The following is a 23,870-nucleotide window of genomic DNA, read 5'->3' on the forward strand; positions in this document are numbered from 1 at the left end:
TTTTTAACGGCTTTAGATTAAGCATTTAACATGGAAAGTAATATATATGGTTATTATTTAATTTAACTTGGATGTAATAACTTAATGAGTTGAAAAAAATCGCGTAATGTATTAATACAGTAACTTTTCAGTTTTTTTCTTTAGTTTCTCTTAAGTTAAAATTAATAAAATATCATGAAATTTGTTTTTTGTTATAAAAAAAACTAATTATTTAGTCGTATTTTCATATGATATTCAATTTTTCATAAATCACAATGATATTTGATTTTTGGTCCGATTAATCACGAATCCAATGAAATCAAATAGTATCTAATCTATAACATAAAATGATAATTGATGTGATAATGATAAATTGATAATTACATGAACAAATTTATCAAAATGTCACCAATATGTAACCTAAAAACAAGATGATCATATACATGCAAATTACACCAGATAATGCATTAGGATTGACAGGTGCACCTTGATATCACAAACTCTGTGTCGGTGGTGCTCATACCACGTGTACGGCGTCGGCAGTGGTTCACCGGCACTGGTTTTCATCGCTGCTATTATAAATAATCGTCTTCACCACAATGCTACCAATTTCATTCATAATTCGAAGAAGATGAAGCTTCCAGTTCCACTAGCAGCTCTACTCATCCTCGCTTTCGTTTTCACCTCCTCCGTCTTCAAATCCGCCGCCGCAACAACTCCTACCGGCGTATCCGCCTCCGCCTCCACCTCCGTTTCCATCTCCGTCTCTGGTCCAGGTATTTCATCGATCCCTCTTCATTCACCAATTCTCGACAATTTTAGGTTTTCACAACAAAACGAAATAGTTTGATTCGTTTTTTGTAGAAGGATAGATCGATTGAGTAGTGATTAACGATGATTTGATGAATTGATGAATGCAGGTGGATTTGGTTGCAATAAGAAGTGTGAATTGAGGTGTTCGAGATCTGGCCGGAGAGACAGGTGTTTGGATTATTGCGGGATCTGCTGCGGGAAATGCAGCGGCTGTGTTCCGGCGGGTCCGTACGCCGATAAAGCGCAATGCCCTTGCTACCGTGATATGAAGAACCCCAAGGGAACAAGCAAATGCCCTTAAAATGTTTGAATTTTAATGGATTAGAGTTTGTGTGAATAATTGTTGTGAAGGAGTTTTTGTATTATTGAAATAATCTTTTTTATAAATGAAGTATTTTTAGTTTTAATTTTAATATCTCTTGTTATTCATTAAAAATGGTTTAGTGAAATAGTTTTACAAAGAAAGTGATTTTGTCATTTGACTCATTCATTTCCTTGTGAAATTTATCAAATTCGTGAAATTAATTTATATGATATTTTTCGAAAGGCTTTATAAATGGCTCACGAAATTCGTTTATTTCAAGAACCATACAATATAAATGTTAGGTTTTTGATCGATACCTACAAAATATAAGATGTGAGGATAATAAAGAACACACGTATTTACATGTAAATGTTAGGATTTGAGTCGATGTAAAATGTTAGGATTTCTATCGATACCCAATGTGAGGATAATAAAGAACGCACGTTTGCATCATTTATACAATCAGGATAATTTTGTTATGTACATGACCAAACTAAAGATGTTCTACTGATTTATTAAGGGGTTTATATGTGGAGTTAGGGTTTTCAATTTCGGGTCTAAACTACAATACGGGCTAAGCCCAAAATAAATTATTTGAGGCTAACAATTAACAAACAAACCATTTCTCTCTTGAACTAAAAAAATATGTAATCTCCTCTATATAGTGCAATTCACATTAATCGTCTAGAAGGCCAGTTTAAGACATACAACTATTCTTTGTCACTACCTTGATAAAGATATATCTTGGATTATGCGTACAAATGATTCATAAAAGAGAAATTAAATATCCTTCTATTTTTTATTCCTAAATATCCTCCTACCCAATGAAATATTGATATGTGTAACATTTAATAATAAATTTAGTGATATTTTAGGATACGAATATGACACATATCATCATTTAAATGGGTATGCAGATTGGTAGGAGGATAATTTCTCAAGAGAGTTTTTTCTTTTACTTTTTTCCATTCCATTTCATTAAAAAACTTAGAAACACAATTTTTTTTTTCTTATTTCTATCCATTTTATTTTTTCCTTCGTTAAGTTGAACTTGGAACATGATGTAAAATAGCAACTTCAAGACGTGCTTCTGGTTGCAGTTATTGTCAAATGAAATCGCATTTTCAACATATGTTTACAAATTTAGAAAGTTGCGTAGTACAAATCCCTTTGCTACTAGGAAACTAGAAAACTATCACAGAAAGTTTCACAAGAGTTTTCAAGACGGACACGAAAATGAGGAATAAAAAAACAGAAAGGTAAGTTTATATGTAGGACCATTCATCCATGCTTTGAAAATTGTGAGGTTACATATATTTTGTAATTAAAAAAAACAAAATTCTGCGCTAAATGCATCACCAAGAGAAAAGTATGTAACATGTCGAACTATCGAAATTGAGAGTTTTGATAGCATGCTTTGGAAAATGAAAAGTTATTATCAACAAAATCAAATATAAGGGATTCAAACTTGAGTCAAAACTTATTACTTTTCTTTAAATTACAAGATTGAAAATAATTCTTTTTTAAAAAATAACAATTAATTCTTTCACACCAAATAGAAATATGATTGTTCTTGACTATTGTTTCGTTTATTTATTCCGCCCCATAAAATATACATACTATAATTTTATTTTATGATTGAAAAATGAGGTTGGGTTGATGGGCTGAGGGAAAAAAAATGTCTCAACGACGATACGACCTATATAATTATTCGTATCACGTATTGACGGTTTGTAAACATCAATCTAGACATAACCCGTATAACCTGTTTAGTCATTGGTGTGTGTGTTTTTTTTTTTTAATAACTTTCTAGGTTTTTTTAGTAACAATGTTTCAAATTTTAATAAAAACAAATTATTTATTGAAAAATAATAATTATACAAGGTAAACTTATGCTCATTATTTTAACTTTGGATGGAATCATATTAATTAATTTTACTTTTAGCATATTTATCAATTAAAATGATACATAAAAGAATGTCAATTTTTGTAATTTAGTTCGGGTTTTATATATTAGATCTACTCTAATAAATGAAACTTTTTTTGTCAAATATCACACTCTCATTCAATTTGCCAAATGATATTTTATGGTTATTTTGAGTTAATTTATTTTCAGCATGTCATTTTATAGGTTTTTATATTTTAATAAATTCCAAATAACGCTTTAATGTAATAATTACAATACATATAGTAATAAATGAATATCAATTTTATTAATGGACTTATATTCTTATTTCAAAATTCTCAAATTAACGTTCATTAATTTATTTTGTTTATTTATTTAAATTTAAAAGATAAAAAAATCAATTTTAATAATTTATTATTTTATTATTTTCTTATAAATCCAATGTTTTTAAATATCTAGACCTTTATATTTAATTTTTTTTAATTAACACATGTAATACATGAATCTTACACCTAACCGCCTATTATACAGTAAATATTCCAAAAATAATAATAATAAATAAGAATCAAGACATAACACGATTTAAAATAGAAAATCTATTTCGACCTATTTGAAAGGGGAAAAAGAATACTTAATGTTCTGATTCTATGACCAATTTAAACCAAACAATTTGAGTGGACACAAATTAGTCAAAAGCACCAAAGAGTCGGAATCAAATAAAGCAAACATTAGACACATATCAAATAAATACTTCCCATAACAGACAAACCTTTTCTTTATCAACAATGCACCATATGCTCCAAACTACACTTGAAAACATATATTATATATAACAAAAAGAAGAAGCATCTAAGATTTTTCATAAGGAAAATATGAGTTATATTCTTCTGACAAACAAACTCACACTACTAAATTAGGCTGCAAATTTAACCACAAAGTTATTCATCGAGAGGACTCAATCAAACTCAAACTCCCCTCCATAAATCATTTCTATGTCCTCTTTTTGTCACAAATCAACACAATAAACACAACCTCCCTCCCTCCATATGCATTATTTGCAACATTAGATATACAATTGTATACATATCTTACCTCAAAAACCATCACCCTCACCCCCTCCCACCATTCCCATGTCGTTGGTTCCTAAAGTAGCTTAGCAGCGATTGAGCCTGCAACAAAACATTTAAAATTTTACATATCGTCACCAAACATTCAATGATGAGGGCGTTTACGTCTTTTGCACAAACGAGAGATCGAGCGCGTGTCCCGCCCCATCTTTTACAGTTCAACAAAAAAAAAAATACAATTTTGTCCCATTAATATCAGTTTCCATCCCAATTCAATGCATGTCAAACACAGTACAACCTGTTCTGTCATGTCATGTCTCATCTTTCGTAACAAACGGGCCCCGTTTGTTACACATGACATGACAGAACAATTTGTACTGTGTTTGGTATGTATTGGATTGAGACTAAGACTGATATTAATAGGACAAAATTGTATTTTTTTTTGTCGAACCGTAAAAGATGGGACGGGACACGCGCTCGATCTCTCGTCTGTGTAAAAAGACGTAAACGCCCTTACTATCAAAAACTAAAAATAAAAACACACCTTTTCCTTAGCACGTGGGGTCCCCGACTGTGACAAAGCAACCAATGGCGGGACCGCCCCCTCTTGCAACACCATATTACAAAACCGACTGCTATTCGTACACAACTGCAAAAGCGCCGCCGCCGCATTCTCCTTCCCTCTCGCGGACCCCAACTCAACAACCTCAACCAAAACCGGTATCCCGCCCTCCTGCCCGATCGCCGCCCGACCTTCCGGAATCGTCGCAAGATTCGACAACACCGCCACCGCCTTATCCACCATCCCCGCCGCGGGGTCCATTAACTCCACAAGATACTTCACCGCGCCAGCCTGGACGATTCTCGCTTTATTTTCGTGAAAAATCGATAAATTAAATAAAGCAGTCGCCGCGTCCTTTTTACCCCTCGGTGTCCCGTTCCCTAATAAATCCACAAGCGGACGAATCGCCCCCGACCGCCCGATTCTTATCTTGTTGTCTTCAATCACCGAAAGACTAAAAAGCGTGGCGGCCGAGTTTTCTTTCGCTTCCGAGCTCCCGGTCTCAAGCACGTGAATCAACGGTTCGATCGCGTCCGCGTTTGCAATCGCGGTTTTGTTATTATCATTTATCGATAAATTCAAAAGGGCAGTTACGGAATTTTCTTGGACTTTTTCGTCCGTTGACTTTAGAAGACCGATTAGTAAATTTATCGCGCCACAGTTCGCGATCACGATACGGTTATCCATGTTGTGTCTCGCGAGTAATCTTAAATCACCGGTTGCGTTTCTAACCACATCGATCGACGTGTCGGTCAACTCGTTGACCAATTTCTTGACTTGGGTTTCAACCGCGGTTAAATCCGGTCGCGTCTCCGTGGTTGGAGACGACACGATCCGCGGGCCGAACCGATCCGACGGTCTCCGCCATAGTTGGTTCCTCGGCCTCGGTTCAAACCGCGGCGAGTATTCATGGTCCCGCCGCGGTGTGGCGGCGGCAGCAGGCTGAGCCGCCACTTCCACCACCACCTCCGGCGGCACCACCACCTCATCCGCCTGAGACTCGTTTGTATTCGAAACCGTTGAGTTTTCACCTTGGTCGCCGGATTCCGGTGTGTTTTCCGGTAAGGAATCGACGGAGGGCGTTTGGACATGGTGGTGGTGTACGGGAGAATTGGGTTCGTGAAAAGACGAAATTACCCCTACGGGTGTTAACCGGTCAGGGAGTTTGACATTGTTTGACTCACACCAGTTTGCGATTAGGGCTTTCACGGTGTAATTAGGGATGAGATTAGTGTGGGCTAGGGTTTGCATGGTTTTAGGGCACACAGTGAGGCCAAGATCGAGCCATTTACGAATATACCCCCGCTCATATGTCTGTCCAGAAGCTACAATTACAGGATCTGTCATCAATTCAAGTGATAAAGGGCAACAGAAATCAGGTGGAATTGGAACAGGGTTTGAAGATTCTGATTGTTTTGATTCGATTAAACAATCAATCATATGTGTAACAAGATTAATCATTTCTTCAATAACTTCTAAATCTCCAATCTTTTCTGCTTGTTCTGCGTTTTCCTTTAGTTTTTCAAGGGCAACAGCTTCGATTAAAAGTTCTTGGTTTGACTTTAGGTTAAGAAAGTCAGCAATTTTTGACCTTGAGTCAACACTAGGTCCAGATCCATCTGTTTGATCTCTTATTGCTTTTGAAAGTACAGATGATGATTTTTCATGACCCATGTGTTTGATTTTCTGTATGCAATGCTGCAAAAAGGCCAAAAAGAAATATGTAGTTTTTATATATTTGTGTAATGCAATTCAATTTCTTTATTAAATTTATGAAATTATGGAATACCTCGAGTGATGATGAACTTAATTCATCAGGGAGATCATTAGAAGATTGAAGAAGCTCATAAAGTTGTAAGCTTTGAGAACGAATCTTTCCAAATAATGATTCGATTTGCATAACCTAGAAAGTGGAAGAAATAGAGATGCAAAATAATAAAGTTTTATAATTTCATATCAAGAAAATTAAAATTTGGAAAAATGAGGGTGATTAAGACATACAAAGTAAACTTTGCTCATCAACGGGTGGCAATCTTCTAGAAGCTCTCTGACTTCATCAATGGATTGATTCAATCCTGCAAATTCTTTTTGGAGAGATTCATTGGAAGAGATTTCTGAATCAGTTATTGATTCGAGTACTGGTTTATTTAATTTGAGTATTTCTTCAATCTTTTGGTAGTATTTTACAACAATTTCTGAATTTCTGTTTTCATGGGATGGAAGATGAAAGAAAGTAGAGATGTTTTTGAGAAGGACTTTCAGAAGTGATATCTCCATGACACCTGTCAATAAGCAATAAATCATAATCTAGGAGATAATTAAATAACTATAATCTAAATTCCAAAATTTAGAAAAGGATCACAGACCTATATTTGGAAACTTGTGATTTGCTTATTTGAGAAAATGTTGTTCGTATATGTGATCTTTAGAAAAGCCAAACTCCATAGATGATATTCTTTTTCAACTCCCTATGAAGGTGTATAAATTCATTTAGTAGCATATAATTATAATGTGAGTTTTGTTCATAAAAACAGCATGATTGAATTGATATTTACCTTTAATCTATAAGTTGTGTGATCTTTTACTCCTCTTAATATATATGCATGTGAAAGAACAAAAGAGTAATAGCCTTGGAAAACAGTAAGCTACACAAAATCAGAGATAATTAGTTAATTAGGGAGATAAAATATATTCCATTAATGGACAAACATCAGCAAAATATCATCTTCAAAAGTAATCTACCTATAATGTCAGTTTAATTTCCACCATAACTAGCATAAATGCAAGAAGAAGTAATAACTCGACAAGTTACAGATACCAATCCTACCTAAAGAATCCAATACATATACATAAGCTTAGTATAAATGGAATCTTTCTCCATAATGAATCAAAATCTTGTATTCGACAAATAAGAAGTTTCTCAAATTGGGGGAAAATTCCCCACATTACAATTCAAAACGAAGCAATACTAGATCATAGCATCAATCGCTAAGCAGTTATCGAAACCACAAATCATCATTACAATATACATACCCTGGAGAAATAACCGACAGAAGTTTATGATCTCTCTACAGAATTCGAAGTACTAATGTCGGAATTCAAATTGATCAAATATACAAACACGCAAAGCTTAAATAAGAACGAGCATAAAGAATAGACTTGACTTCACCTCAATTGAACTGAAAACGCGTTGAAGAAAACGTTGAAAAAGGAACGAGTCCAACAGAGATCAAGAACACAAATATAATCGGTAATAAACGAAACCCTAGAAGATAGAGTAAGAGTTCACCTGAATAACAAGGAAAAAAGATCGGCAGATTTTAGCTTGAACAATTCGCCAAGGGATCGTAATTTGTAAAGATATGAAGAAACCAGTGGGTATGCGAAATTTTTATTCCTCTTGAATTCATGAACAGCTCTATTCTTGCTTTCTCATTGGCTTTTTTATTTCTGCCATAATTTTATTTTTGATACCCAAAAACTCCGAATTTGTTCCTTCTTTTTGCTTTTGCTGCCCAATATTTAGGAAGGAGGTCAAAAAGAAAATGATATCGATTGCTGCAAATATGTTTGTATTTTTCATCAATTTTTACTTTTATACAACTTATCTTTGAGCTTTATATTTAAATGGTGGTTTAGTGATTAGTTACTTGAAGAATTTGTTCTTTGCATTGCTTAAAATTATGTACTTAAAATTGTAACAAATCTATATTATTGAAAATTATCAAGTTATTGACATTAATTATACAATAATAATTTTGAACAATATATTAAAATAAACATTAATTATACATTAATTATACAATAATAATTTTGAACAATATATTAAAATAAACATTCAGTCAACGACTTGTATATAAATTTAAATATGATTGTCGGTTTAGTATTACTTTTAACTATTGTTAAAATTATTTGTTTTAAAAGTTATGTACTTGAACATATTTTAATTTTGATTATGATGATTATTTAAAAGGGAAATTTCTATAAAAAATCATTCTATGTTGGCTTAATAGTCGATTTACTCTTTATATATATATATATATATATATATATATATATATATTGTAATTAAGTTCTAATTACTAGATTAATTGATTCAAAACAGGGTGGTTAGTGAGTTACTTATATCATGCTTATGTGGCACCAAACGTGGCAGGCATCATGGGATATTGCATCATATGTGGTGTTTAAGAGGGATAAATTGAAGCAAAAGATGAATCGACTTCTTACTCTTCAACCAGCACTCGAAGGTGCGACTAAGAAAAAAGAGGAAAGCGACGGTGACTTCTTCTTCAAGCAGCAATGTTAGATAGTGTTATTGTGGAGATCTGAGTGGAATGTGGACATCATGGACTCAAAAGAATCCAAATCGGAGGTTCCTTGGTTGCCTAAATTACATGGTAAAGATTCTTGAATTTCACACTTTTGAATAGTAGCTCTTGATTAAGGTTTTAAAGCTATGTTGTGTATGATGAAGAAATGGATGATAGGTATTTTCATTAGATTGACCCACCAATGTTAAACAAAGTGGTATAGATAGAATATGTTCGAATTTAGAGCTTTTGCTACCGGTAGTGTAGTTGTACCTATGGATGGTCATAATACCCACGTGTCTTTCAGTGAGCATGTTAATGAAGTTGAAATAATGCTTAATGGCCCTAATTCCCCTACGAATCCCCTTGAACCTATTAATCAAGTTGAAATGCATGTGAATGCCAATGTGTCTGCTAATGTATTTAGATTTTGGAAGTGGATGATGGTTTGTTTTGTGTCTTTCATGTAAGGGATGATGTATGGCTAGTTGAGTATAAGTTGTAGGATAGTATGGTATGTGATGCGAATGTGAATCACAACCTTTCGTAATCCAAGTCACTTGTTGGATGCGAATGGATGTGAACGATCACAACATATCGCAAGTTTTGAGTAATGGATGTGAAAACCAAAAGATTCATTGTGAATGCGAAGCTTGGGAAGGTAACTGCAAACGGTTAGTCTTAGCGTTTGGATACGAAAGTTCAAAATGTGAAGAGTCATTTGTGCATGGAGTTTGCATGGTCTCATACGTCGTTTTAGCTAGAAGGTTCTAGGGGCATGTTTGGTTTATTTTTAGCGTGAATAAGCCTTTACAAGATAGTTTCTTTTTATTTTGAAGTTTCCTTTATTTTTTTAGTTTCCTTACTTTATTACATCTGTAAGGCTATATAAAGCCCTTTAGTTGAACCTTTTTCATTTGTGTCTTTGCTTACTGATTATCGAAATAAAGATGTAAATCTAAGATTTTTCAGGTTGGCTTCTAACCTTTGGTATTGGTCTTTGTCGCTTTTGGTCCCTGAGTTTGGAATATTAACTTTTTAGGTACGCGGAGCGTAGCCCTTAGTACGCTAAGCATAGTGGTGTCGAGGTGCGTACGCTAGGCATACGTGGCTCAGACCAAAACCCTAGTGATTAGGGTTTGTGCACTATTTAAACCCCATTATGACCCTAAGACTTTTCCTTACCTCAGCCCCCCATTGTCATTTCGGCCCTCCTAGCTAACCCTAGCCATTTTTGAATCCTTTGAGCTTCTTAGAGAGATTTTGAGCTTCCTTGGTGGTGAAGAAGGTGGTTCAAGAAGAAAGCTTTGTCTCCAAGAATCTGGATCCAAAATTTGCTACTCATTTGGCACCACTTCGAGGTATAAAGCTCAAATCTTGCTCATATTTCCTCAAGTTCTTAGTTAGGGCTAGATTTCTTCTTTTTGACCCAAAGGTTTAGATCTTGGTGAGTATGAGCTACACCCAAGCTTTTAAGTTGCATTTCCAGACATATTTAGACATCTCAATTCATAAAGGTGCAAGCTTTGAGGTTGTTTAGTCCCCATTCCAAAGATAAGATGTAGGAAAGAACATAAGAGGCTTAATTTTTATCCTTGGGCTTTTTGTAGCCATGCAAGGGCTTAAAGTTGGCAACTTTACTTGAGTTCGGCTAATAACATGCACTACACCATTTTCTCTTTTAAAATCCTTTTTATAAAAATTAATTTTCTTTTGAAAATTTTCATACCAAGTTCCAAGTTTGAGTTCAGACACATCCAAAAATGTGCATGAATCGTTCAAACCAATGTTCTGATACCAACTTGTAACATCCTAAAAATTATGACAAAAAATTTCATCTTAATTAGGACATTTTGTTTCAATGATAACAATTTACTTAGTTACCTGGTTGTCAACAGCTGACATAACATTTTTTAATGACGTGATAATCTTTTGTGGAATTTGTCTTTTTATGATTTGTTAACTAAGTTTTAAAAATACCAATTTAATTGGGTAGAGGTAAAATATAACATAAATGAATCCATTTATATGCAAATGGGTTGAGAATATTGTTTTTAATCAAAAATCATGCCATGAATATCCTGTGAAGTGTAAACTCATTAAAAATTTATTTAATGGCATCATTTTCCAAACAAAAAACACAAAGCATATGGTTGCAACCCGACTCCAGATAAGATACATATAACTTTGTACATAAAATGTTAAGAGTTTTATCACTTTATGGATTGAAATTAATAAATACACGACATGTGTTTTTGTCATTTTACTCTTGTATGATGAGATGGTTGGGAATTTTGAATCATTTAGCTTAGTGTTATTTGACAACTAATTACACTTGGGAGTGGTTGGGATATGATTTGAAGATCTAACAATATAAACTCTAAACTGAGGGATGAAAAAAAGACTACAATTAAACTTTGAGCCAATACATGATATATATTGAAAAATCAAAAGATTCGGTCTCGTTGGTTTTTGAAGGAGGTTATTGAATGTTATCCTTTTATATAATTTAAATTAGCACAATTATTAAAATTATTATTACAATAATTATTAATTTTTTAATTGAAAACTTAAAAAGAAAAAAAAGATAAATCTAATAAATGAATTTTTTTTTGATCATATTTCATACTCATTCAATTTGCTAGATGTTATTTTATGATTATTTTTAATAAATTTCTTTTTCACATGTCATTTTATGTGTTTTTTTTATTTTAATAAATTTTGTATAATATTTTAATATAATAATAACAATAAATATACTAATAAATAAATATCAATTTTATTAATGAACTTACTTTCTCATTTAAAAATTCTAAACTAAAACCCATCAGTTTATTTTATTTTTTATTTAAATTTAAAAGATAAAAAAAAATCAATTTTAATAATGCATTATTTTTATCATTTTATTATAAATCCAAAATTCTTAAATATTTTAACGTTTATATTTAGTTTTTTAAATTAACTCATATAATCTATAAATCTTGCACCTATATATATATATATATATATATATATATATATATATATATATATATATATATATATATATATATATATATATGTGTGTGTGTTTAATCGCATGAATTCTGTCAAGGATATACGAAAAGCTTTTAAAGATTCTCCCAAAAATCTTGTTGAGCAAATAAAAATTTAAATTTGATTAGAACATAAATTGATGTTTGTATAGATAAGGCTAAAGTTCATTTGTCAGAAGAAAATGATCATAACGCCATGTATGAATTCTCATGTGATGTATCTTTTTTTCTTTTCCAAGATGCCATTTTTTGGTGGGAGTAGTCTCAATAAAATGCTAGGAATTCTGTTTAAACTTTAAACATAAACAAAATAAAATAAAATAAAACCCTGTGAATTTTGACATTAGTACCCAAAATGTTTTACACATACAAATATTTAAATATATATATAATATATAGTGTACCACTACCTTAACATTTTCCCTTTATAAACAAAAACAAAAAAAAAATTAGATAAACTTGAGAGTGTAATTGTGAGATTGCATTTGAAGTAGTAGATGAAGATGATGATCAAAGTGGTTGAAGTTCTTGCTCGGGTACAACCGAGTCAACCGGTTTATATTGTAAACCAGATTGTTGCCTAAATCTGAAAAGCCACCATGTCCCGAAAGTTGATAATCCAATCGCTAGAGCTACAATTGATACCAGCACCGCTACCAAGTAATTCTTATCCCACCAGCTTCTGCACATACAGTGTAGCCTGGGTCAGCTCAGAGGTTGTTGTTGCTGTTTCTATTGCTCATAAATAACATTTATAGTGTGGGCCACTCAAGCTCACGAGTTGTTGGTAGAAAAAACAACCCTTGTTGTGTGGGGGCCCGGTTTAGGGGTTGCTTGAAAAACTATCCTTACAATGTGATTCTTTCTTCTACTTCCATGGGGAATGTGTTTTTTTTTTTAAATGTTATTTGAAGGGAATGGAATGATAATATTTTAGGGGAAAAAAAATTTTGAAAGTTTATTTAATTGTTTTTTGTTATTTTCTAAAAAATGATTAAAAGGGTTAATCTCATAAAAAACTTATATTATTTTGTGCTTTAACCGTTGTTAAACCTCTAATTTACTTTTTGCCTGAAAAAGACCTTGTATTTTCTTTTTCATTTTTTCCAATCTTACCCCTTTTAGTCATTTTTTTCCAAAAAAAATTGTAAAATGTGAGGGTTTTTTCAGGAAAATTTTATAAAGTTGAGGGTTTATTTGGAAGCAGTTAGAAGGTTGAGGGTTTTTTTCGGAAAAAAATAAATAAATAAAATACAAGGTGAGGGTTTTTTAGGAAAAAATGAAAAAATACAAGGTCTTTTTCAGGAAAAAAAATAAAGTTGAGGTTTAATCCCGAAAAAAAAACACAAAATATAAAGTCTTTTATGAGATTAACCCTAAATAAAATGTACTTTTGAGATTATAATATTCTTTTGAGATTTTACGATAATTTCTTTTTTGATTGTTTAATTTTGTATATAAGTTTTTTAAAGTGATGGATAAACTTTTTTTGATTATTTGAAACACATCTAATATACATTTCAAATGATATGAAATATGTTTATATGGAAAATTTCTTTAGCAATATATTTACTTTCATTAAACTTAACCTTTACAAAATAACAATTTGTTGTTTACTAATAAAATTTGATTTCATTTTCTTTTCTTTTTTTCAATTGTATATATCAAACAAAATGTTTGAATAACCAATTCCATTCCTTCAACTCAACAAAACACAATAATAGAATGTAATCATCCATTCCATTCCTTTGTACTCCTTTTCCATCATACCAAATTACAGTGACCCATGTGTCATATTTGGTCGATAAAGCAAAAAAAAAAAAAAAAAAAAAATGTTGCATGAGGACAAAAAAGTAATTTTACCTTTTTGTTGGAGGTTGAATATTCCAATTAGATAATTGATAATTCCCATAGGAATCAGGAAGGCGAACTCCACCTTCGCTTATGCGGGAAATAATACTCTGGAACATAAATAATAAAATAATAAGTTTATAAATAATGATTGTGGAAATATTTATTTAAAAAAAAAAAATTATGAGAAACTCACAAGTGCAGTTGCTTTAGACATGGAGTTAGCAGGTTTTAGTGGAGTAATGGACCATTTTGTAACATAATTATTACTTCCATTTGATGTAAAATCCAATATATGAACCTGAAAAAAAAATGTTTTTATAAAAAGTTAAAGAAAATGAAAACTCAAGAATATGAACATCTGTTTGGTTGACATATACATATACTCATGAACTTTTTATGTTATATAATATTATTTAACTCTAATAAATGAATATATCATTTATATAAAACAAGTCAACAGAATAGAAGCTTATTAGAAACCTAATATACTACAATAAAAATCTATAAATGTGATTTTCTTTTTTTTTTTTTAAGAAAAATGTCTACCTGTGAAGTGTTAACATGTAACTCCTGAGAAATTAGCCAAGAAAGCTCTGAGATTTGGGACTTCACTTTAGTTTGATTAAGACTCACAGACATAGAAAATGTAATACTTCCAATTTCTGTTTCTCCTGCAAAAAAATATATATATATATATATATATATATATATATATATATATATATATATATATATATATATATAAACCATGTGAATCATATAAATAATTAAATAACACAGCTTTAGATAGCAGATGATGTTTTTACCTTGAGGAATATACTGTGGAAGCGATGTCGGGGGCAAAGAAGGAATTTCAGCAGTGGGACTTATTCCATCTGATGGAGGAGATGCCTGAGGAGGCGCATTTTCAGGGGCGTTTTCGGAAATATGAAGTTTTTCCCATATATCAGAACAGTTGGTTTTCCAAAATCCAATCTTTTCATGTTCACGATCATACATAACAAATGTATTCCTCACTATAATGCCTGCAAATTGCAATATATATATATATATATATATATATATATATATATATATATATATATATATATATATATATATATATATATATATATCAATACATAAAAAAGAAAAAGGAAATAAGTAAAAGTGTGAAATAAATACCTCCTAAAAGAGTGGTGGGATCCTTTCCATTCTGAAAAATCCCCAAGCAATATGCTCCAGTAACCCTTGAGTGCTTCACATATAAAAAGAAAATAATTTTAAAAAAAGAAAATAAAAAAGTAGAGCTTTAAGAGGTGATACTGATAATAATTAAATAATTAATAAATGGTTACCCTGAACAAGTAGTTTTCAGGGGATAATGACAGCTTTTGTCCCTTCCCAAAAACCATATCAACAGATGGGAAAGTTTTCGAGAGCTGTGAAACATCACTGAAAATCAAAAGATTTATCATTTTCATATTATTATTATTATTATTTACTTTTATACAATGATTAATAATAAACAGATAACAAACATTACCTTCCAGCACCCGAGAAGCAAATGTCATTATAACTTGGATCAGGTCCTTTGATCATATGAACACCTTCAAGTTCTTTCAATATCTACATATAATATAAGAGATAATCCCTAATTAAACACTACCCATTTGATAAATGTTGCATCTAAATGACCATTTTACCCTTACAAGAAACGCAAACAGGTAAAGGGTTGGTATCTTGATACATAAAGAAAGGTTTTTTCCCTTTTAAGAAATAAACTTACAGCATGTTTAAAAGCTTCAAAAGCTGCTTCAGGAAGATAAGCATATGTGGTCCCACTATCAAGAACTGTTCCATGCTTTCCATCAAAAACACTCGGGTTTAAAGGCAACCGTTTCCCAGCAACATGTAACTCCTTCAACTCAATATTGTAATATGGGCTGTTGCCATCCCGAGACTAGAGTAAATGTGCGAGATGTATCAAATGTATTTATGTTAGAGATTGAAGTTTTGTATCTATAAGTTAGATAGATACAAAACATACCTGCGAACAGGGTCTGAATGGGTATACACCATGTCTTCAGGGGGAGAGATTCCACCAAGAACCATGGCACCACCACCAACATCCATTCCACCATAGCATAAAGAAAAGGAATCACTTATCACACCTCCATCAACAAGCTGATCAACTATGCTTAAATCACCACGACCTAATCCCATTATTCCATCAGCATGTTGACTGTAGAGATCACCTGTTTCTCTGTTTTCACACCCGAAAACTGCTCGCTGAGGTTGAAGATCACTTTGGTTGCCAAATGATATGATGTCTTCACCAAGAACACCACTGCTGGAACTCATTTCTGCATATTGTCTTTCATAGATGCATTGTTCTTTGTTGTTGTCACAGGTGCAATCGATGTTGCATTCCACAGGCTTGTAGGTGGTGGATGATTCTGGATCGAACTTTGGATCCTGGTAAATGTGAATCGATAACATTAACAAACAGTTAGATTTGTGTTCCTGTTCGGAACCCTAATTATATTCTGAATATAAGCGAAGGTGTAGATAAGATCACATAAAGCGAATGAATTGGAATGGAATCACGGGAAGAAAGTACCTGATGCTTGCCACATTGTTCACAGGTAGCGCATGGGACGTAAGTAACAGTACTCCCTGTGTCGACAATCAGAGCGAATCTCTGTGGCGGCGATCCGATCCAGAGTCTCGTAGTGTAATACCTGTAAACCATCAATAAAATTCCACACAGATCGTAAACCTCGGAACACTACCTCTAAATTTAGAACAAATAGGAACTCACTACAGTTTTCAATTTTGAAAAATGGAAATAAGGCATGAAATCAGTTTGAATTTTCAAAATTGAAGTGATTGAAAGTTTGTGTTTCAGTGAAATAGATCTAGAAAACGCCTAAAATTACCCGTTGAGGAGGAGATCGTCATGGAGAGCCATGCGAGCGTTTGGTCGAGGAGCATCGGATTTCTGGAGGTGACGTCGAGATGCCACATCGCCGGAGATCCGGGAGGAGTTAGGAGGAGAGGGGAAAAGAGGTAGAAACATGGTGTGGCGATTGCTACCGGCGCGTGGAGGCCGGATAATAACAGTGGTCGAATCGTTTTTAAGAGCAGAAACATACCTTAACGATGACGACGGAGGATAGTGAAATAGTACAAAAACCGACCAGATCAATAGGGCTGTGAATCGCGGCATAATTGGGATATCACCGATCGGTGAAGATGGATGAAAATGGAGGGATTTTTCTCTCTCTCTCTCTCTCAACGGAGGATTTAGAGAGAGAAAAATGGAGGAAAGGGAGGCGGGGAGGAGGATATGGTGAAGTCAGCGGTAAGTAAGGTTCCCGACACGAACGACGACGAACGAAGACGACGACCTTCTTCTTGCTTGCAATCTAATCCTTTTCTTTAACTTTTATTTCATTTTAGACTTCAAATAAAACAAATTATCAGAATCAAATACTTTAATAATAGACCCAATACATGGGTTTAATTAAAAAAAATATGAAATTATAATAATTTGAAAAGTTTGAATTTATAAGAAAAATAAAAAAAAATTGAATTATTAAAATTATTGAAACTTTAATGTATTGAATACATTACATATATAAACCATTTCTAATAAATACTTTACATATATATTACATTACACATTAAATGTGGAATTTTAATTTAATAAAATGAGAAGTGGAAAATAGAAAATTTAAAAATTTTAGAAAATGCCAAGTGTCCAAATGAAGGAGAAGATGATATATAGCAAAAAAACCTTCATTTATTATAGTAGATTTGGGATTTTTTTTTCCATCTCATTTATGTATTTTATGTAATAAATTATGTTTTTTTTTTTGACTAATTTATATAAACTTATTATAGATTATCACGACCAATACAATCAACCAAAACTCGGAAATTTTCGTAGTATTAAAGGCTGTTTAATAGAAAGCTAATGATTCAACGTAAAACAATTAAGAGACGTGAACCAAGAAGCATGAACCATTAAGATGTATGAATGATTCAAGTTGTTTTGTAAGATTGTTGAAAGAATATATAGAATGAACATACTACCATCTTACCATTTTAATAAAAACAACTTCAAATGCAAATAAATAATATACCATTAATCATTTATTGACAAAAAGTTACATAAATAACATCATTTTTTATATATGCAAAAATTATATAAATTAATCTTAACAGCTCAAGATTGAGAGTCGTATGAGAAGGAACAAGGTGATGTTACTTCTTTGGATTGGGACTACGACGTCGATGGACTTTATAGAATTATATAAGATATATATAAATTGATATTTGCAAAAATTATATAAATTAATCTCAAGAATGAAGTGTGTGTTAACACGCATATGAGAAGGAAAAAGGTGATGTTACTTCTCTGGATTGGGAGTACGACGTCGATGGACTCAAAGATAGGATTAGATAAGATAAAAAATTTTATATAAATGAATGGTTCAAGAACTCTCTACCCTCTTTATGATTCAGAGATAAAATTGGGGTTCTTAGCGGTTAATATGTGTTTTTCTAACCAATCAGACGCCTCAAATGCTTAATGGTTGTTAGGTTGCCTCTTAATTGAATGGTTAAGAGGTGAAACAAGTGGCCCCTAAGTGAGTTCTCCGGTTATTTGCAAGTGTGTGATTATGACATATTATCGAGCACATTAGGAAGTAACTATGTATATAGGAATATATTCTCATATCATAGTGAAAGTGAAGTATGTCTTACAAAACATTATGTGTGAAAGAACATGACGACAAGTGTGGTTTTACATAATATCTAACCCAATATAGTTTTAAAGGATGAAATGTTAGTTAAGAACATACTCACAAGTTTTTCAAATTATTTTTTAATTAGTAAATGTAAATCAAATTACTCGTGAGTGTGCTATTTGCGTTCAAATGTGAATCAAGAATATGCATGTGAGTGTTTCACATCACTCATGTTGGTGTAACTGTGTTCTCAAAAGTGTTTCAATATCTAGACACATTTTATTTTCGAACAATATTGTAATTATTTTCTGTATTTTCTAACGTATGATATGAATTACGATTATTATCATGCCCTAGTTACCATTAAGGCTAATGTATACTTTACAAGTATAATAAACAGGAATTTATCTTGTTATAGAGCCCGTATAATGATATGTAGGATATCAGGTTTTAGGGTGCAGTTGATATCAAATCAATTGTAGACTCGTAACTCATCAATGTTATGTTTTTTTGTCATATCATTTGTTCATTTGTGACCATTATAATGAGGTGTTATGGTTTCATATTGGAAGATACAGCCTTCGGTTTAGACTTGATGATTTTTACATTATCTTCTAGTTACAATATGGAAGTGTTGCATATGGATTATGACTCTACTAGCCAATTTAGGACCTCCTGATTTCTTTAGTTATTTTATACACGATCATTGTATATTAGTGATGTATGTTGGAATTTTGATAATCTAATGTGTTACAATATATCATAGTTCCTTTAGTTATGTTATGCACAATCATTGTATATTAGTGATTTATATAGGAATTTTGATAATCTAATGTGTTACAATATATCATACAGAGACTTAAGATTTTTTTCATATCTTACTTGCAAGTTGGAGCATAGATTTATAGGATAACAACATAAATTGCAGGACAACCCATGGATTATGTGTCTTGTTGATGATTTAGATGTATAGAACATGTATTATAATTTAGAAACACAATAATTTATTTTGTGTTATATTATTTTGTTTTAGTATACATGATTATCTCTTTGTTCTTTAGGTACACATAGAGATTATTTATATGGAAACATATATACAATCACATATGTTCGGTAGTTGTTAGGAAGTAGAATCTGAGGATGAAATAAAGACCAGTCTTGCAATAGAGAAAGTGAAGGAAGTGATAGCATATAATGTCTGCATACTAGTATACATGTTCAAGTTATGATAACTTTAAATTATTTTATAAGTATTAACATTTAAATAACAATCTTTTGGTCAATGTTCGTTATTGTATGACCTTATAGATTTGGATATGTGAGAAATTTCCCAAAATAGTTGTTAAGTTCGAAAAATCAAAAAGATACGTCATTTCAAGGGCCTTATGTGTAAGTCCCAGAAATTCATAGTAAAATTTTCATTTTTAAAACCATAAACAATACAAACGAGTTGTTCCAAAACTAATTTAAGTGAATATATCATATTTAAACATCAAAGTAAAGATCACAATTAGCTGATGTGGAATAAACTCTGAGGGATGATGTCACACCCCCAAAACCGATGAACGGCGGAAACGTTCTGGGGTGGAGGCGTCATGTACAGTATCACAACAATGCAAAGTAGTAAACAAGCAATAACATCATCCATTGCATTAATAGTATAATTTCATACAAGTGTGTTCTGTTAAGTTATATAGACACCAAAAATTATATACATCAAAATAAAAGAGGAGTCTCGAACAAGCTCCTTCTCCTCAAAATCCGGCACCTGTACCTGTCTATTGGTGACCTGAGAATACAAGTTATTTTGAAAGCGAGAATCAGCTTTAAAGTGAGATCATAAGTATATAAGTGTCTGAGTTTGTATGAAATCATTTGTAAGATGTTTTGTAATATATAAGTTCTGTTAAGTTTTGTATTGTTTGTATTTGTTTGAACTCTCCTAGAAAACCCTATGTTTTCTACTAAAAGTAGCCTTCTACCAAGGCATCTAGTATTTTTGTGTGTGTCTCATGTAAGAGGGTGTATTTTCCCAACTCCGACTATCATTAACCAAAAATATAGTTTTTACATCACCGTGCATCGTGTGCATGATCACGAAGTGAATACAATGGGGAAATATTATAGTACTGTAGTATTGTATTAAGCAACTACTGTTGTACTAAGTACCTTAAGCAATTGTAATTTTTAAGGTAACATGTGATCGGCCTGTATCTTGTTACCGACTCAATAGTAAAACGACAATGTAAGATGCCGTAAAAATGACGTTTGGCACCCGTAGACTTGCAAGTCCAACTGTAGCGAGCAACAAAGTGTAGGATAGCCAATCCAGTATAGATCTATACACAAACTCATACGCTCCCCAATGAAGGAGATTCTAATACAAAAACAGTCATGACAGGTAGTGCCATGCCCTGTTTAATGGCTCACATAATTGTGTTAATGTATATGTAATGTATATGTGTGCTAGCTGTATTGTGCGTTCTTTCTCTGTCTAGCATGTATGTTTATTTCTCGTCATAGTGTCTATTGTTTGTTTCTCCTCACTCTGTTTCATGTTTGATTCTCATCATAGTATGTATTGACTCATGTATGAACTGTCTCATTGTATGTTTCATTGTTCTAGTAATAGTATCTTCCTAAACTACCCATATGGTAGCTTACTAGTAAAGTATGAACATGTTTGTATGCCCTTGCTACCCAAGGGCATGGAATTGGATGAAAGAAATAACCTTTTATATCTATATACATTAACATAATATATAAATAGGATTCAAACGACCTTCGGACAACTAACCTTGATACCCTAAGACCACATCAAACAAGAACAGGAAGCAGGGTAGACTAGCAGTCCTAAGTCCTTTCAATCCTACTTATATAACTATATTTATACAGATACACAAAATATAAGTTTAAAAGAGTTTAAGTAAAAGTATTTGACAATTAGAGGAGTTTGTAAGACAATTTGAGGTAAAACAGTTTGATAAATAGTTTGGAGAGTAAGAAAACCATTTGCTTGGTAGTCATTAATCACATGTGATTAATATAATAACTATAATTGTTCAACTTGTATTTGTAACGACCCGTTCCCGGTATGTTAATTTATTAGTAATTGTTTTAAAGATTTGCAAGAGGGACTCGGCGAGTTCATAGCCTGACTCGCCGAGTAGGGTCGCGACTTCGAGCACGTGTTAGCTGGAGACTCGGCGAGTCCATATCCCGGACTCGGCGAGTCCATCCGTCTGGGTGAAACCCTAAATCCCCGGGTTGCCCACTATTTAAGTCACCTTATAGCCCCATTCTTGCCTCCTTCACCCTGAGAACACTGTGAGAAAAACCCTAGTTCATCCTTGAGAGTTTATAAGTGATTTTGTGTGATTTGTGAAGGCTTGAAGAAGGATAAGAAGAAAGGAGCAAGGAGAAGAAGAGTTGTGCAAGATCCAAGGGCAAATCTGAGTTATTTGGAGGTATTTTCGGATTCCCCTCTTGTTTTATGCTTTAAACCTCCATTAGAACTCTTCTAAGAACTAGTTGATGCTTGTTCCAAGCCTTGTGCTTTCATGAACGCCCTAATAAGCCGAGATAACCTTGGATCTATTTATTGAGAAGTCCCATAGTCCAGATCTATTGCCTTTATGAGGATACTTTGCATATTAACCCTAGATCTATCCCTTTTATGCATCTTTTAGCCTTATTTTCCCTTATTCATGTGTTGTACACGTAAAGTTGGAAACTTTACGAGGTAAACCAGCTTATTGGACTCAGATCTATCATTTGTATGTGTTGGATTCAAGCAAAATCGGGTGAAAAACAGTTGCATGGCGGCAACTCGGCGAGTTGGGAAGAACGACTCGGCGAGTTGAGTCGCGAGTCCCCGATTCCTTCATTTTTAGCAGTGTTGAGTGGAACCAGTGAGTTAGAGATTGGACTCTGCGAGTTGAAGGTAGACTCAGTAATGGAGGGACTCGGCGAGTTGTTCATACAACTCGGCGAGTCCAAGGCAATCTTCTTAAGATCAAGAACAACTCGTCGAGTATGTTCATACGGCTCGGCGAGTCGGATGAAGATTGTCTGAGTTCTTGGATCAAGAGGGTACTCGTCGAGTCGATGCCATACTCGACGAGTAGCAGCGAGTAGGATTGAAAAGTGAGAGTAGGACTCGGCGAGTTGGGTGGCCCAACTCGGCGAGTCAGTCTAAATGAGAGTAACTTTGACCAAGGGTAAAAGAGTCATTTTACCCAAGTGCAGTGTTTAGTATTTGATTGAGTGTGTTTATGGACTTGTAGCCGGGGAGATACAGGAGCAGCAGCCGTTAGCTTCCAGAGCCACACACTCAGCAGCCAGTTTACGAGGTGAGTTTCCTTCCAGTAGGGACGGGTCTAAGGCCACAATGCCAGCCCGTTCAGTTAGCAGTAGTTTCCGGACTTTGGTCCGATGCAGTAGCTAGTATGTTTGATGCCTTTGTGGCTCAGACAGGATTTGTATGCTATGTTTTATGTGTTAAGTGTTATGTGTTCCGGGTTACGGCCCGATGTAGTATGCAGTATATGTGTTCATGCTAGATGATGTGTTATGCTATGCCATGTTCAGTCAGTCAGTTCCGGACTTCGGTCCGATGCAGGGGACAAGGTCCCAGTCGGCTCCGGACTTCGGTCCGATGCAGATAGTTCCGGACTTCGGTCCGATGCAGTTAGTTCCGGACTTCGGTCCGATGCAGTTAGTTCCGGACTTCGGTCCGATGCAAGGGACAAGGTCCCAGTCAGTTCCGGACTTCGGTCCGATGCAGTTTCCGGGCTTCGGCCCGATGGAGTGGGCCAGGCCCAATATGTGTTTATATGATACTGTATGGTATGTGGTAGTTTGGGGGAGCTCACTAAGCTTCGTGCTTACAGTTTCAGTTTTGGTTTCAGGTACTTCCGCAAGCAAAAGGAAGAGCTCGGGGTGATAGCATCGCACACACCACAGCTTAGCTTTTATCCTGGGGATGGTTTTAGTTGTCTTGATTTGATATAGTATGATACAGTTTTTCCGCACAGTATTTTATTATGATTTGGGATACATCGCGTATGTTTTTATGTTATGATACTCAGATTATGGTTTTGATTACATTGAAAAACAAAATTTTTGGGTCGTATTTTTGGGTCGTTTCAAGTTGGTATCAGAGTCCTGGTTTGAGGGATTCGGATACACTTCCGGGTGTATCTGAACTCAAACTAAGGGAAATAAAAGATTTTATTTATTTTTTTTTAAAAATAAATAAATAAATAAATAAAAACATTTTACAAAAAGAATTTTGAA

At 33.4% G+C, this 23,870-nt stretch overlaps 3 protein-coding genes across 5 annotated transcripts; 1 reads left to right on the forward strand and 2 right to left on the reverse strand.

Annotated features, from left to right (window-relative positions):
- Positions 1-391: 391 nt before the first annotated feature.
- On the forward strand, positions 392-1,198 carry LOC145039225 (peamaclein-like). Its single transcript, XM_078987309.1, has 2 exons — positions 392-755; positions 900-1,198. The coding sequence occupies exons 1-2, from the start codon at positions 611-613 to the stop codon at positions 1,091-1,093; spliced, it is 339 nt and encodes a 112-aa protein (XP_078843435.1). The 5' UTR covers positions 392-610; the 3' UTR covers positions 1,094-1,198.
- A 2,541-nt stretch (positions 1,199-3,739) lies between these two features.
- Positions 3,740-8,181, reverse strand: PUB4 (RING/U-box superfamily protein with ARM repeat domain-containing protein). Of its 3 annotated transcripts, none has more exons than XM_078992644.1 (7): positions 7,921-8,180; positions 7,187-7,276; positions 6,998-7,099; positions 6,633-6,913; positions 6,421-6,534; positions 4,614-6,329; positions 3,740-4,171 (listed from the first exon to the last, which is right to left on the reverse strand). In XM_078992644.1, the coding sequence occupies exons 4-7, from the start codon at positions 6,906-6,908 to the stop codon at positions 4,112-4,114; spliced, it is 2,166 nt and encodes a 721-aa protein (XP_078848770.1). In that variant the 5' UTR covers positions 6,909-6,913; positions 6,998-7,099; positions 7,187-7,276; positions 7,921-8,180; the 3' UTR covers positions 3,740-4,111. The 3 variants fall into 3 exon arrangements, with proteins under 3 accessions (XP_078848770.1, XP_078848771.1, XP_078848773.1); XM_078992645.1 differs by lacking the exon at positions 7,921-8,180 and adding an exon at positions 7,665-7,745; XM_078992647.1 differs by lacking the exons at positions 6,998-7,099; positions 7,187-7,276 and having other exon boundaries at positions 7,921-8,181.
- Positions 8,182-12,295: 4,114 nt separating this feature from the next.
- On the reverse strand, positions 12,296-17,254 carry LOC145043872 (aspartic proteinase 36-like). Its single transcript, XM_078992648.1, has 12 exons — positions 16,755-17,254; positions 16,436-16,556; positions 15,863-16,290; positions 15,602-15,758; positions 15,359-15,441; positions 15,171-15,267; positions 14,998-15,070; positions 14,640-14,858; positions 14,380-14,504; positions 14,027-14,131; positions 13,843-13,940; positions 12,296-12,661 (listed from the first exon to the last, which is right to left on the reverse strand). Exons 1-12 carry the CDS (start codon positions 17,042-17,044, stop codon positions 12,490-12,492), a joined length of 1,968 nt encoding a protein of 655 aa, XP_078848774.1. The 5' UTR covers positions 17,045-17,254; the 3' UTR covers positions 12,296-12,489.
- Between the last annotated feature and the right edge of the window lie 6,616 nt (positions 17,255-23,870).

The sequence above is a fragment of the Lactuca saligna genome, chromosome 4 (genome assembly GCF_052625555.1).
Source record: "Lactuca saligna cultivar CGN05327 chromosome 4, ASM5262555v1, whole genome shotgun sequence".
NCBI lineage: Eukaryota > Viridiplantae > Streptophyta > Magnoliopsida > Asterales > Asteraceae > Lactuca > Lactuca saligna.

Excerpts from the sequence above, each read along its gene's own strand:
- LOC145039225 (XM_078987309.1), top strand. The coding sequence starts at position 611 with ATGAAGCTTCCAGTTCCACTAGCAGCTCTACTCATCCTCGCTTTCGTT. Across the intron at positions 756-899 it reads CATCTCCGTCTCTGGTCCAG|GTGGATTTGGTTGCAATAAG; the intron begins GTATTTCATCGA and ends TGATGAATGCAG.
- PUB4 (XM_078992647.1), bottom strand. The coding sequence starts at position 6,908 with ATGGAGATATCACTTCTGAAAGTCCTTCTCAAAAACATCTCTACTTTC. Across the intron at positions 6,330-6,420 it reads TAAGTTCATCATCACTCGAG|CATTGCATACAGAAAATCAA; the intron begins GTATTCCATAAT and ends GCCTTTTTGCAG. Across the intron at positions 4,172-4,613 it reads CCCCACGTGCTAAGGAAAAG|GCTCAATCGCTGCTAAGCTA; the intron begins GTGTGTTTTTAT and ends GTTTTGTTGCAG.
- LOC145043872 (XM_078992648.1), bottom strand. The coding sequence starts at position 17,044 with ATGCCGCGATTCACAGCCCTATTGATCTGGTCGGTTTTTGTACTATTT. Across the intron at positions 15,268-15,358 it reads TGCTTCTCGGGTGCTGGAAG|TGATGTTTCACAGCTCTCGA; the intron begins GTAATGTTTGTT and ends TTTGATTTTCAG. Across the intron at positions 12,662-13,842 it reads ATTCAACCTCCAACAAAAAG|AAGCTGGTGGGATAAGAATT; the intron begins GTAAAATTACTT and ends CTGTATGTGCAG.